At 36.3% G+C, this 15,985-nt stretch overlaps 1 protein-coding gene across 1 annotated transcript; it reads left to right on the top strand.

Moving 5' to 3' along the window:
- Positions 1 to 2,900: 2,900 nt before the first annotated feature.
- Positions 2,901 to 10,846, top strand: mus81 (MUS81 structure-specific endonuclease subunit). Its single transcript, XM_078276393.1, has 15 exons — positions 2,901 to 2,971; positions 3,492 to 3,642; positions 4,135 to 4,264; positions 4,904 to 4,989; positions 5,207 to 5,344; positions 5,467 to 5,547; positions 5,683 to 5,771; positions 5,897 to 6,100; positions 6,183 to 6,353; positions 6,434 to 6,561; positions 7,967 to 8,079; positions 8,286 to 8,405; positions 9,528 to 9,623; positions 10,405 to 10,533; positions 10,739 to 10,846. The coding sequence occupies exons 2-15, from the start codon at positions 3,502 to 3,504 to the stop codon at positions 10,844 to 10,846; spliced, it is 1,734 nt and encodes a 577-aa protein (XP_078132519.1). The 5' UTR covers positions 2,901 to 2,971; positions 3,492 to 3,501.
- Positions 10,847 to 15,985: the final 5,139 nt, after the last annotated feature.

Raw genomic sequence — 15,985 nt, 5'->3', positions numbered from 1 at the left:
ATTAATCTGACAGCTTTAGTTACTAGTTACTTTACACATTAAGATTTTTGGACGCATAACACATGTAGTTTATTAAATACAATGTTTTTATTATAAATGATACTACCCAACGATATAACGGCCTACAAGTCGAGCTGAAATGATTAGACCATTAAACACACAACTGTTTGGATTGTTTCCAGTTTCTAAAATGTGAGGATTTTTCTTCATTAAAGGTCCAGTATGTAATGTGCTTAGTTGTTCATTATCAAAAATCTGTGTTGCCCGTTCACAAACTTGTCCTTTTTCATGAATATTTACCACCACCATCAATTCCAAGTATTCCTAAACCCAAAGTATTATATTTGCGTTCCCATGAACTGGAGTAGACGCTCCATATTCATGCGCCATCTTGAAATACGTTAGCCGGTAAGGGACATACAGGACATACTGCTCCGCCTTTCGCGTTTTCACTGTCACATGATAAACTCACAGGTGCTGCTAATGCTGCTAATGGGTATCGTAGCTTCCCCGGCCCCGGCAAGTTTGAAGAAGGAAACATGGAGGACCACACGTATTCAAAATCCAATTTTCAGGAACAGGAGTATTCTTCTTCGCCCAGAAAATTAAAAAGGATATTGAAAAGAGCAAGAGACCGTCTTTTTGAAGCGTGAAGGCTACCGTAGCTGTAATACGTACTTTGAACTGCGTGGTGCGAGAGAGTTGATTGCGATAAATGATCTCAACGCTAGATGGGAGAAATTCCTACACATTGGACCTTTAAGTACTTTTACTTTCAATACTTTAAGTACATTTTCTTGATGATACTTACATACTTTTACTTAGATAACATTTTCAATGCAGGATTTTACTTGAAACAGAGTATTTTTACAGTGTGGTATTAGTACTTTTACTTAAGTAAAGGATCTGAATACTTCCTCCACCACTGGTACTTAGGCTACTGGTGATGATGGATCTTTCAAGGAGGCTGAGCCGTTTGGAAAATGTGTTACTACTGCTCAGTCCGAGCTTTAATTGGCAATTGAGTTGAGCTTCCTGTGTTTGAAAATACAACTTTTCTGTAGCTTTATTATTTATGTTCTCTAAATTAATTTGCATTGTAGATATAGCCTTTGCCCCTTAACATTCTTGGGTGAAGCAGACCAGATTCAACTTGTTTTTTGTTTTCAAGAAAAACGGAGGCATTAATGAGCAACAAAATCTCCCAAGGTACCACAAGGTATTTTGAAATATACGTCAAACTGCAGAAATTTGCGTCATTATGTGATGATGTTGGCCACTATAATCGTTGCTGTGTTTGGCTTGAAAGATGGCCCTGACTGGTTCCAAACTGCTTAAATTAGTGGGTGGTGGAATGGTAATAAAGGATATAAGCAAAGATGGATCAAATATTTAGGATACTGCATCCAAGTGAGGACAGGAAATGTTGCTACAGGCACGGAAGGAATTCTTGGCATGACTGTTGTCAAAAAGTGAACATGTTCTATACCGAACAATAAGACACGTCCGTCCATCCTCTAAAATACTACAGTTATTTGTAAGCAAAATTGTTATTAAATAAGTCTCAGTTTAGTTTAAGCTGTAACATATCTGTGGATTTCTATTTCCTCTTATGTTATTTTTCAGTCCAAAGAGTCAGCCTAATTTTACAACATTATACAGTATGTCTTTACGGCCTCAGCTCCCGTGTTACATTTGAATCCAAAAGTGTGAGTTTATTATGCTTTGCACTGCCTCTACAAACATTATGTGTGAGTGAGTGCATGGAAGATGGCTGTTTAATTATACTCTATAACTGTTTAATTATGCTACTTTTTCCCCTCAAGCTTTTGACTGTGTTTGAGAAAGAGAACGGTTGTTGTTTGGCAAGGTGAGGGTGTGGATTCTTGGTCTCTGTCGGGTCTTGTTGGAGGAATCCTGCAAACGCCTTTCAGCCTGAGGAAACACAGAGGCAGATTCAAGTGAAGAACAGATAACGGTCTTGGAAGTTAACTGACACTGATTGTATTAAAGAGGCTCCGGAAGTGATTTTGTCATTCACACCGTCCTTCTTCTGATACATCAGATCATTGTTATTTCAAAACATTGAAGCACCATGCTCGTGCTGTGGCTCTGGAGATTGTTTTCTGGAAATTTGAGTTGGTCCACAGTGAAATTTCTCAATAACTTTCAGATGTATGGGCTTAACATTTTGTAGAGACAGACATTCATTGTGCCCAGAGGATGAGTCATATTGACCGTAGTGATCCCCTGACTTTTCTTCTTGCACCACTGTGAGGTTGACATTTGTGGTTTTGTGTGAAATGTCTCAACATCTTTTAGATGAATTGTCAGAAGCTCAAAGCAAGTTCAAGTACAGCCTCACAGAAGTTACCACATACTGTAAATGTCGTGGAGTACAATATTTGCCTCTGTGGTGTAGTGGAGTGAAAGTATAGAGTATAAAGTAGCAGAAAATGAAAATACTCAAGTAAAGAACAAGTTGGCCAAATAGTACTTGAGTCGCCTAAATGTATAGGTTATTTTCCCAGTCCTGTTAATTAGTAATTTATGTTTTTTCATCCCTGTATTTCTTTCTCTTTCACTCAAGATGCACCAACTTGTTTTCAAGGGGGTCGCAAGTTAGCACAACTCTAAGTAAACAAATAATAATGCTAATGAATTAAACAAGTCAACGACAAAAAAATACAAAATTAAAAACAATAATAATAAACTAGAAATCAAATAAATGAACACAATATAATAATAATAATAATAATAATAATAATAATAATAATAATAATAATAATAATAATAAAAATCGTTTAAAATACAAATATTTTTAAATATTCGCCGCTAGATGTCACTGTTGATATTTGTGCCCCCGGCCCTGTCGTCTTCTTCCGGTGACGTGATGTCAACAAAGAACACGTGATCTGCTGTGTCTTTGAACTCAAGGCGCCAGCAACTGCTGCAAACTCACAGGTTAAAGGTGAGCCGCATTTACACGCACAAGCACACTTTACCTCACTTTTTCCTCTGCTAAATCACTCTACACATGTTGCTTAAACACGGTGGCTTGTCAGCGAAAAACTTTCACGTTGCTAATTAGGGGCTGCCAGCGTTAGCTTATGTTGGCTAACGTTGCAGTTGTCTCCATGCGTCAACAGTAGTGAAAGCTGTAGTAACATACAGTTTATTAGCACTCCTGTCTTATTTGTGTCTCACTAAATCAGTCGTACACAAAGTCCTGTCCAACTTCTACCTGTGGACATGTTGTTACGCTGTTTGTTATGCCCAAAAACAGCGTAATGCGTTGTTATAAAACTGGCATTGCTAACAATGGCTAACCTGGCTAGAGCAAACCCCACCGTGAATTCCGACTTGTCAATCAACTCGGGTGTGACGTCATTCCCAGGTAAATGTAACATTTGCTTGTCTTTGAGCATGTCGTGGTGTGCTATGTGTTATGCTATCAGTATCAGTCTAACGTGTCATTTCTCTCCTGTCAGATCCAAAGGGATGCCAGCTTCAGAGCCGGTCCGGTTGGGTCGCAAACGTGCCCTGCCCTCCTGCCCCAACCCGCTGTTCCTCAAGTGGCTCACTGAGCTCCGGGACGAGGCGAAAGAGAAGGGACTGAAGATCCAGTACACCTACCAGAAGGTAAAGAGGGTGGTCTCGTCACTCCAGGTCTGCAGTTTCCATTGTTGTGTGTAGTGCATATAACGGTTGTATATTTATCTCTGAAGAAAATCGAATTCATAAAAAAATGTAAAACTTAGTCACAAAAGAGCGAGAAAATATTAAGTAAACATGAACAGCTCTCTCCCAAATCCAAAAAACTAGAGTGCTAAAACTCAAATTTGTGATGTTATCAAGTGTAAGGTCTTGATGAATTTATGGCAGAGCTGTTGTATTCGATCACATTAGATTGTACGAGTGTACCTAATGAAGTGGCCGCTGAATATAATGTGTACTTTTACTAGATGTACTTCAAGTATATTTCGATGCTGGTGCTTTTGTACTTTTGCTTAAGTAAGATTTTGTGAAGAATGCAGGACTTTTACTTGTAACAGAGTATTTCTATACTGTGGTATTACTACTTTTACTAAAGTCTATCTTTATTTGTGTGTATTTCTTTGTGTCTTTGTCCAGGCCATCAGCTCTTTGAATAAATATCCATTACCGCTTCAAAACGCCAAAGAGGCAAAGATCCTCCAGAACTTTGGAGACGGCATCTGTAAAATATTGGATCAAAAACTGCAACGGTACCTTAAAGAGAACGGTAAGAAACGGATGGATGGATGGATGGATGTATGGATTCATGTTTGCATTTATTGACTGATCCAATTGTATGTTAGATTATTTCTTGTCCAGATATGACATTGCCAGGAACCAAGGCTGCTGGGATTTGTTGTGTTGTATTTCTGCAACACCAGACAATAAACTACAAGGACATTACAGAGAGCCTGGAGAGATTGAAGATCCTTTGGTCTTTGCAAAGGAATCTCTAAAATAGGAGATCATTAAAAAAAAAATAGATTGGTGGCTGCATTGAGAGTGGGAGAAACTATGTAAAATACAAGATGGGAAACTAGTGGTATTACAGAATATTTTCAGAAGGGAATGAATTTTGGAGGAATCAATTGAAATATGAATACCGTACATATATGAACTACAAATATGACACACCATGAGCATTTAAGAAAAAGGTGGAGCAGTTCAAAGTTCAAATCATAACTCATCAGAATCACAAGCAACCAGTCAAATCAGAAAAACAAACAAAAAAAATCACACAACCTAATTTGTATTAAGCTATTTGTACTATAGTTGGAGATTTGTCATAACAAAGTAGTCTTAAAGTATGTTGAAGTTTTCAGTTTATGTAGGCAATTACACCAGCTCCTCTTTACATCTCCATTAGGCCCAGACGCTCCTATTCACTCTCTCCCTGAAGGAGCGCCCCGTCCTGGCAGACAGGACAACAACAGCCTGGCTCCCTCCAGAAAGGTAACTTAGATAAGATAAAAGAGATTATTGTCATCCTTCTATATACAGGGCAGTACTGTACACAGAGGAACAAAATGGTGCTTTGCCTGGTCCCGCTGCAAAACAAAAAGACCATCATTCTGTGTTATATCAGTCAGCCATAAGAGGAAAGTAAAATAGAAAAAGTGTTTATTGGTGTAACCTCTAACGTTCCTGTGTATTCCATCTTTCCTTGTAGAAGAATGCAGCAGGGGATCAAGGGAAAGACAAAGGAGGACAAGGAGGAGGAGGAAGGAAGAAGAAGAAAAGGGAGTACGTACCCCAGAAGAGGTCTGGAGGTTATGCTGTGCTGCTCACACTTTACAGGCATTCCCAGGTACACATTTCTCCATCACATGTAGTTGAAATGTTTCAAAGTTTTTCCATCGTGGCCTTAGTAATCAACATCCCATTGTATTCTCTCTCTCTCTCTCTCTCTCTCTCTCTCTCTCTCTCTAGATCCCAGGTAGCAAAGGTTATATGTTTAAGATGGAGCTACAAGCAGAAGCACAGCATATCTGCGATAAGTCTTTCACTGTCGTAAGTGAAATATAATTGCATCCATTTGTTAATGTTAACCCCTGCTTTTGATATTTGTTTATCTTCTTGTGCAGTAGATTTATTTTAAAATGGAGTCTGTTCCCTCTTTTATTTTGTCTGTCTGCGTGTCTGCAGCCAGATCTTGGCAGTAAGTACACTGCCTGGTCTTCAGTGAGCACTCTGATTCAGAAGAGCTTTGTGATGAAGACCCACAACCCTGCAAGGTACACAGGACATAGTGAGCAATGTTGGGATGCTGACAATCTTCTAACCTAAGTTTAGTGCAGTTTTTCCATGCCATTTTATACTACAGCGATGTGAATTTAGTTCACTCTCCTTTCTCGCCCAGGTATTCTCTGACAGAAGAGGGTCTGGCTTTGGCGGAGCGACTGGAGTGCGTAGAGCAAGGGACTAAAGATGGCCCAGAGGGGGACAGAGAAGAGGCTAGAAGTGAAGGAGAGGGTGACGCGGAGGAAGAGGACGGTGGTCCTGGGCTTGTGGACCTTACCGCTAGTGATGATGACGAAGAAGAGAAGGAAGGAGACAGAATACAGTAAGAGTGCTTTAAATAAGTGAAGTCTTCACCTTCTGCTCTTTTGCCTGCTGGAACAAAAGGAATCGTCTTCTCTCCACAGCCCCACGGAGAGGTTGACCTGCGTGGCCTTGCCAAGGAGTGACGTTGATGGGATGGGTTTATCGGAAAACCCCCAGAATTCACATGCAACGAGCAGAAAGCCGAACGCACCACGTCTTCTACCCGGAACCTACGAAATTATACTCTGTGTTGACTTCATTGAGACAACTGGGTAAGAGAGCTGTCTGGATTTCTGTGTAAGTCAAAGATATACTGTACATGTGTATTTGATGTTTTGAATTGCCTGTGCAGCGGCAGCAGCCACTGCAAGCAAGATCTGGTCAAAGAGCTTCAGAGGAACGGAGTGACCTTCGATGTTAGGAAGCTAAACGTTGGAGACTTCCTGTGGGTTGCTCGAGAAAAGGTGGCACCTGTTCCAGGTAATACACACACACACACACACACACACACACACACACACACACAAACACAAGAAGGTAAACTAGGGGTACATATTTACCTCTAAAACCTATTTTTACATGACAAAAAAACATGAATTGTTCTCCAAAATGACATATTTTTCATAATATTTCCGGCTTTCAAGGAGGCACATAACTGAACATTTTGGGAAGTACTGCTGTTCTTTATTTGAAGAAGTTAAGAGAGACAGCAACCAAATAATGAGCAAAGCTAATCATAGTGACAATACAGAATCTGTGACCTATACCTTTTTTTTTTCTTCCAAAAAAGTTCTCACCTTTTGACTCCAGACAGAATTGATAGTTTTCCTAAGCATCTTTTTGTTTAGTACCTGTGTCCAGTGGGTAGCTCGAGCCATTGTTATGCTATTACTATATTATACACTCTTCTCTCAGGCTGATAAAAATGTGTCCTCTAAATTAAAGTGCTCATATTATTATTATTATTATTATTATTATTATTATTTTGGCTTTTTCCCTTTCCTTTATTGTGTTATATATCTTTCAGAAAGTGAAAAAGCCCAAAGTCCACCCCAAAGGGTCTTACCATCTCCAACAGAAAACACTGTTCACAAACTGCTCCAAACAGCTCTACTGTAGTCCAGCTTTACTTCCGTGACGAACGTGCGTCACTTTGTAACACATATTATAATGCTCGCCTAGCTGTTAGCATGGCACGCCCTCATACTCTGCTTTTGACTAGGTACTGGACCTTACCTAGCTACTGTGCATGTGCAACTCCCAACAAAGATGGAACAACACACAGGGTGAAAGGAGGAGCTGCAGCAATGTGCAGTACAACAAAAGTATGGTGTTTTTTGAAAATTAAACCATGTAAACCTGTTCTGATATAACCTTCTAAATACAATTATGAATCTGAAAATGAGCATAATATGAGCACTTTAAGTCACTTTTTTAGGGGCACATAAATGACAATATTACAAAAATAAAAAGAAGAATGCATTTATTTTTAAGCTTTTTAATCGTGGTCTTGATATGATTCTTAGGGTTAGGGTGTTTGTTCCACAGTGTTGGAGCTCAAACAGTAAAAGCATGATCTTCTTTTGCTTGTTTGAACTTTTAACAACATTTGGTTGTCAGGACTCCTTGCGTAGGTCTTGGTGCAGAATTAGGAAGATCAGAAATGAACAACACAGCCAAAGTGATCAACAGAATCCCAAACTGAATTTTAAAACGAATAGTAAGGCCCTCGTAAACTTGTAATTCTGGTTTTTGAAAGAAAGTGTGCTCATTTACTTCCATACTTTGGGCATTAATGTCACCTTAAGTTATTTGCACGTTGCCCATCTATCTACATAAATGCATTATAGCTTCATTCCTTTTGTTTTTCTGTCTCTCTCTCCAGGTCAGTTGCGTGCCCCTACAGGCAGGGAGCTCGTCCTTGATTACATCATCGAAAGGAAGAGGATGGACGACCTGTGTGGTAGCATCATCGATGGACGCTTTAGGGAACAGAAGGTCTGTGTGTGTGGTGCATAGTCTTCTTCGGCAATTCATTTATCAGTTGTTTTTAATCAAATTGTCATTTAGTCTGCAAAATGTGAAGAGCAAAGACAAATCCCTGTCACAATTGAGTTGAGTTTCTCTTGTTATATAATGGTTTTACTGGGTAGAACCATGATTCAACTTTTTGTCTTTCTCCCTTCTTTTCTTCCCTGCATCAGTTTCGACTGAAGAGGTGTGGTCTTCGTAAGCCCTGCTATCTGGTAGAGGAGTGTGGGTCGGCTGCCTCCCACCTGAGTTTACCTGAAACCACGCTGCAGCAGGCCATAGTCAACACACAGGTGTGAGAACACACTCCTACACTTACACGTACATACTTTTTATATGTTTTTTGCCGTGCTAACGACACAGTTGTGCTGCTAGGGAAAGAAGTATGTGTTGATTTTGATGGGCACCTTGTTTTTGTATGTCTAGTTAGGGAGTTGCGGTTGTGCTACCTCCGAAAAATCGTTTGTGTGGCAGCCGACAGGGATGGTGCATTCAGGTGCACCTCGTTAAAGAAATTGTTCTTGTTTTCCTTTGATGAAATACATGCATCTGTCTTTTGTTTCTTGTTCTTTCAATACAGCATTTATATTTATTTATTTTTATTACAATTTTTATTGGGAACACAGTTGGTGTACATAATGCAGCACAACAAATATGCATCTTTTCCTGGCATTACAGTATTTTTAATGATTACATCAAATCATAACAGTATCCCATTCATTTCTACATAGGAAGATTAAAAAAATTTGATGTAGTAAGAAATCACGAAATTTTTGTCAGCTAACTTCACAATATTCTTGTACAACTACAGGTATGACCAAATTGCTCTATGGGCCAATATTTTTGAAAAATACTGGCTTAATATATTTGAATTGACATGTATGTTGGCAATAATTTGCAGTACATAAAGACTATATTTTAGGTGTATTTCAACTTTTATTGTCTTTGTGTTTTTTTTTTCATAATTGTCATATATTGCCATTTCTGTTGTTCAAAATGTACTGCTATTTGTACCGTGTGCTGTCGTAAAATCCCTATTAATACATATCTGTATCACAACTTTCTGATGCCAAAATGGCCATAATGTTGTATGACTAAAACAAAAAATGTATATCTGCATCAAAAGTCCATAATGGTTCCAGCTCTAGACAACACTAGAACAAGTTAGTCATTAAACACAAAAACACCACACAACTATTAGCTCAATCGGAGTACAAATAAGCATCAGCAAATGTTACAATGGTTTCATGATGGTTTGCCGATTTTGTGTGTGTGTGTGTGTGTGTGTGTGTGTGTGTGTATATTTTTATATATATATATATATATATATATATATATATATATATATACACACACACACACACACACACACACATCTCGTGTGCTCTTGTCATTCGTATGTGTTTGTGTGTTAGGTAGTTGATGGCTTCTTCGTGAAGAGAGTCCAGGACGTGAGGGAGTCGGTGGCCTACCTCACCGTCATGACGCGATACCTGACTAAACTGTACCAGGTGAAACACACAGACAGTATCTTTTTCTCTCACCTTTTTTCTTTTTAAACAAAAGCCACCTCATGAACAGACCCCTACAGAATCTGGGGATTTTTATTTTGTCCGTTACATTCAAGCCATTGCCAAATGAGTTGCTACAAAGCTAATTAAGACTATCGGCTCCACGCAACTCTCTCTGTATTTCTCAGTAGGACTGTTCAAAAGATTGTGGCGTCCAGGCGACTTTCGCGCACAGAAAATCGAGTGATGATTAGAGAAGAGTCCATCATATTTTTTTTAATCCTCCGTGGCTAAGGTGAACACTGTTTCACTCATTCAGTTATTTTCTGTCTTAAAGATGGATGCACACTCAACCTCACTCACCTCGTAATGTTAATTTCCAGTCTCTTATTTAAATGCAGATTACCGACCGGGCAAAGTGATCATACTATTCTCAGACATTTTATGACTTTTATTGGGATATTATACTATTACTTTTTAATGACATTTTTAGGGCACAAAGTCATACTATACATTCCATACTATGACTTTTTTTTTTATTTTCTTTCGACAAACTATACTATGACTTTTTTCGAAATACTATACTGTCCGGTGACTTTTGCGTGAAGATAATGACCTCTTCTGAAGAGTCCGTCATGTTTTTTTAATCCTCCGTGTCCTCCTTGGCTACTAGCAACTGTGCCATTACTCAGAATTCCTCATGGGGGAGACAGAAACTACGCACTATAGCTTTAACTGTGATGTGTGCTTCACACGTGTCATTTTTTCATCTTTATTTCAGAACTGTACGCTGATCTGTCGCTCCAGAGAGCTGGAGGGTGATGGAGGGAGTGATGAGGAGGAGAGCGGGACCCCCTCCTGCTCTCTCATTTCTTTTGCAGAGTTCAACTATGGTGCAATCAAAAACAAGGTGTGTGTCTGTGTACACGTGTACTGTGTATTTGCACTTTAAAAAAAAAGAAAAGAAAAAGAAAAACGTTTAGCCTGCCTTTTCCTGTTTTTTAAGATAAAGAATTACACTGTTGGTCCTTAATTTATTTTTCTTTGTTTAATCACAGTGTTACATGGTGTGTTTGTGAATACATAAATCCCTGTTTCTCTCTTTTACCTTCTAGTGTCAGACTGTGAGGGAAGTGTTTGCCAGACAGTTGATGCAGGTTAGCGGTTTGTCTGGAGACAAGGCAGCTGCTATACTGGAGCATTACAGCACTCCGCACAGGTAGCTCACGTGTTCTAGTATGTACAGACATGTCACTCACTTCTTACCCATTATCTCCTTTTTTTCTCTCCTGGTAATGTACTCATGATTTCATGCAGCAGCAACAAAAAGGGGTAACACTTTACTTGAAGGTATCTACATAAAGGCCCAGACACACAGACCAGACGGCTGACCCTCTGCAGTAAAGGCAGTTGGGCTGATCAGTCTACCCGAGTTGGTCAAAAAGTGCCTCGGAACACACCAAAGCGACGAGACGTAATACGTCTCCATAACAGCAGGCGGCGCTAATCTAAAAAATAAAACCGGCAGCTGATTGGACGAACGCGTCACGTGGGTCTGGTTTCTCTGGAAATTCAAAGACAGACTGTCATGGCGGCTTGTTCAGAATAGGATCTCATATTGTACTAAAATAGCTCACCAAAACTTGTTTCTGAAAACATTTGAAGCGAGAAATAGGCCGTGCAGTTGCTGAATCTGTCTTCATTTCAGATCGACAAAGGTCAGTTCAAAAGATTTTCGTCAGATTTTGAGAGACTCTAGTCACCCTCATTCAGCTCCCCGTTTCCGGGTTAGCTCTCCACCAATCAGATGGGTCATTTGAGTCCGACTGCCGGCAGTGCCCGCCCCGCCGATTATACACGTCACATCGGCCAAAATGAAGGACGACGGCACGGAACACACCGAACAGACTCGAGTCACCGACCACTGACACTGTCATGAACACATGAACTCTAACTCTAACTTGTCATGACAAAAACCGAATGACACTTACTAAAAGAAGCGTTATGTCATAAACGTTTATGACTTGTTCATAATGTTTATGACGCGTTCATGACAGTGTCATGTCACTCTTATGTAGATACCTTCAGGTAAAGTGTAACCCAAAAAAGGTCTATTTAGATCAACAGAACTGGGTGGTAGGCAGAGATGGATATCTTTACTGAGGACTATGGCCCCAAGCTTCTGTAAGAGATTTTATTTTTTAAATCTCTCTCTCTCTCTCTCTGTGTCTCTCTCTCTCTCTCTCTCTCTCTCTCTCTCTCTCTCAGTCAGTTCTGACAGCCTATAAAAAGTGTGCAAGTGAAGTAGAGAAAGAGAAACTCCTCTCTTCCATCCGATATGGGAAGCTGAAAAGGTTTGTAGTGTAAACTTGATTCATATTTTTTCCTAGCATGTTCCAATGATTCATGTTGTCAAAAAACAAAGACAATCATAATTGAGTCAAACTACTGTGACTTAACTGAAAATATACTCAACTAGAAGTTAAGGGACTGTCGAAAAAAATAAACTTGAGTTGTAAGATGACCTGCACCTGTACCAGGGGAAATTGTGATTTATTAATGCTTAATTTTCTTTCCTTGTTTTTCAGAAACCTGGGTCCAGCTCTGAGCAGAACAGTTTATCAGCTGTACTGTACTCAAGGAGCACTGTCATAGACGCACTCAGTCACTGGTGAACACCAGTGACTGAGTGTGTCTTAAAGACGGATCCACACTCACCTCGTAATGTTCATTTTCAGTCTCTTATTTACTTGAATAGAATTAACTTGATAGGGATTTCCATGTTTATGTAAATATAAAAATGCTGCTTTATTTTCTTTACTGTATCATATTGCTAGTTGTGGGAAGAATTTCAATTCATGTATCCGATGATACTACAATAATAAATATAATTAAGAAAAAAGGTTTTATACTATTCTATTATTTCATTGCAGATGTGAAGTGATTCATTTTTCTCCAGCTAAAAGCTGTATTAAAGACTTGGAAATGCAGATTACCGACCGGGCAAAGTGGTCATACTATTCTAAGACATTTTATGACTTTTTTTCTACATACTATACTGACATTCTTTTTTACTTCTTTTCGACATACTATACTATGACTTTTTCAGACATACTAAACTGACATTTAATTTTAAGATAATCAATAATAAATAAATAAATTAATAATAATACATTTTGCCATTTTAGGCCATTTTTTAATAGGACATCTTAGACATGAAAGGAGAGAGAGGGGGGGAGCGAGAACACTGCACTTGACAGCAGGTAACGTTAACCTACTGTTAGCTAGTTAACACTACACTTGGCAGTATATATATATATATATATATATATATATGTATGTGTATGTATGATAGTATGTATAAAGTATGTATATATATGTATATATATATGTGTATATATATACACATACATATATATACATATACACGCATATACACACATATATATATACACATATACATATATATATATGTATATATATGTATATATGTATATATATGTATATATATGTACTTTTTTCCCCTCTTTTTCGACATACTATGTTATGACTTTTTTCTCTTTTTCTGACATACTATACTATGACTTTTTTACACTTTTTCCAACATAGTATACTATAACATTTTTCGACATACTATACTATGGCTTTTTTTCACTTTTTTCGATATACTATACTATGTCTTTTTTCCCTCTTTTTCCGATATACTATACTATGACTTTTTTTGACATACTATACTATGACTTTTTTACTCTTTTTTTTCATACTAGGACTTACTATGCTATAACTTTTTATTTTTGACATACTATACTATTACTTTTTTGACATACTATAGTATGACTTTTTTTGACATACAATACTATGACTTTTTTCCTCTTTGTTGATATACTATACTATGACTTTTTTTTTAAAATGTCGACATACTATACTATAACATTTAAAAAAAAAATTTCGACATATTATACAATTACTTTTTCGACATACTATACTATGACTTTTTTCGACATACTATACTATGAATTTTTTTCACTTTTTTCAACATGCTATACTATGAATTTTTTTTTTCCCCTCTTTTTTTGGCATACAATACTATGAATTTTTTTCCCCAATATATCATACTATGACTTTTTCGACACACTATGTTATAACTTTATTTTTTTTTCGACATACTATGACTTTTTTCAACTTTTTTCGACATGCTATGACTTTTTTCCTCTTTTCCGACATACTATACAATAAAATCTTTCGACATACTATACTATGACTTTTTTTTTTTTTTAAATGTCGACATACTATACTATAACATTTTTACACTTTTTTTTTGACATTATACTATAAAAAATGTTGACATACTATACTATGACTTTTTTTTTTATTTCGACATACTATACTATAAAATATTTCGACATACTATACTATGACTTTTTTTTTTTTAAATGTCGACATACTATACTATGACTTTTTTTTTTTAAATGTCGACATACTATACTACAACATTTTTACACTTTATTTCGACATATTATACTATAAAAAATGTTGACATACTATACTATGACTTTTTTTTATTTCGACATACTATACTATAAAATATTTCGACATACTATACTATGACTTTTTTCGACATACTATACTATGCCTTTTTTACACTTTTTTTGACATACTATAACATTTAAAAAAAAAACATTGATATACTATAACATTTTTCGACATACTATACTATGACTTTTTCGACATATTATACTATGACTTTTTCGACATACTATACTGACTTTTTTCCAGTTTTTCGACATACTATAACTTTTGTTTTTTAAATGTCGACATACTATGACTTTTTTTGCCATACTATAGTATGACTTTTTCTCCTCTTTTTTTAGACATACTATACTATGACTTTTTTCCTCTTTTCCGACATACTGTAAAAAATTTTGACATACTATACTATGACTTTTTTCCAGTTGTTTCGACATACTATAATATGACTTTTTTCCTCTTTTCCGACATACTATAACATTTTTTGACATACTATACTATGACTTTTTTCCAGTTGTTTCGACATACTATAATATGACTTTTTTCCTCTTTTCCGACATACTATAACATTTTTTGACATACTATACTATGACTTCTTTTTTTTTTTAAATGTCGACATACTATACTATAACATTTTTTCGACATACTATACTATGTTTTTTTTCCCTCTTTTTTCGGCATACTATACTATGACTTTTTTTTTAAATTGACATACTATACTATAAAAATTTTTCGACATATTATACTATGACTTCTTTCCTCTTTTCCGACATACTATAACATTTTTTGACATACTATACTGTTTTTTCCCCTCTTTTTTTTGACATACTATACTATGACTTTTTTTTTAAACTTTTATGCCATGCTATACTACGACTTTTTTTTCCAATTTTTTCAACATACTATACTGTGACTTTTTTCCTCTTTTCCGACATACTACACTATGACTTTTTTTAACATACTATACTATGACTTTTTTCGACATACTATACTATGACTTTTTTCCTCTTTTTTGGACATACTATACTATGACTTTTTTCCTTTTGGTCGACATACTATGACTTTTTTTGACATACTATACAATGACTTTTTCAACATATACTATGACTTTTTTCGACATACTATATTATAAATTTTTTCATTTTTTTGACATGCTATACTATGACTTTTTTCCTTTTTTTTGACAAACAATACTATGACTTTTTTGCACTTTTTTCAACATACTATATTATGACTTTTTTCCACTTTTTCGACATGCTATACTATGACTTTTTTCCTTTTTTTCGACAAACTATACTATGACTTTTTTCCTCTTTTCCGACATACTATAAACATTTTTGACATACTATACTGTTTTTTCCCCTCTTTTTTTGACATACTATACTACGACTTTTTTTAAAAACTTTTGATATACTACGACTTTTTTTTCGACATACTATGACTTTTTTCGACATACTATACTATGACTTTTTTTCCTCATTTTTCAACATACTATGACTTTTTCGACATACTATATTATGACTTTTTTCAATTTTTTGACATGCTATATTATAACTTTTTTTCCCAATTTTTTCGACAAACTGACTTTTTTTCCTCTCTTTTTCAATATGCTATACTATGACTTTTTTTTAACATACTATACTATGACTTTTTTCAACATACTATATTATGACTTTTAAAAAAAAAAAAAAAATTCTACATACTACACTGACTTTTTTTTCCACTTTTATGCCATGCTATACTATGACTTCCCCTTTTTCTGACATGCTATATCATGAATTTTTTCGACAAACTATACTAAGACTTTTTTTCCTCTTTTTCTATATGCTATACTA

The sequence above is a fragment of the Sander vitreus genome, chromosome 19 (genome assembly GCF_031162955.1).
Source record: "Sander vitreus isolate 19-12246 chromosome 19, sanVit1, whole genome shotgun sequence".
Lineage (NCBI taxonomy): Eukaryota > Metazoa > Chordata > Actinopteri > Perciformes > Percidae > Sander > Sander vitreus.
Note: the sequence above shows the minus strand (reverse complement) of the source record. Positions and strands in the feature narration are given on the sequence as shown.

Excerpts from the sequence above, each read along its gene's own strand:
- mus81 (XM_078276393.1), top strand. The coding sequence starts at position 3,502 with ATGCCAGCTTCAGAGCCGGTCCGGTTGGGTCGCAAACGTGCCCTGCCC. Across the intron at positions 3,643-4,134 it reads TCCAGTACACCTACCAGAAG|GCCATCAGCTCTTTGAATAA; the intron begins GTAAAGAGGGTG and ends GTCTTTGTCCAG. Across the intron at positions 5,345-5,466 it reads CACTTTACAGGCATTCCCAG|ATCCCAGGTAGCAAAGGTTA; the intron begins GTACACATTTCT and ends CTCTCTCTCTAG.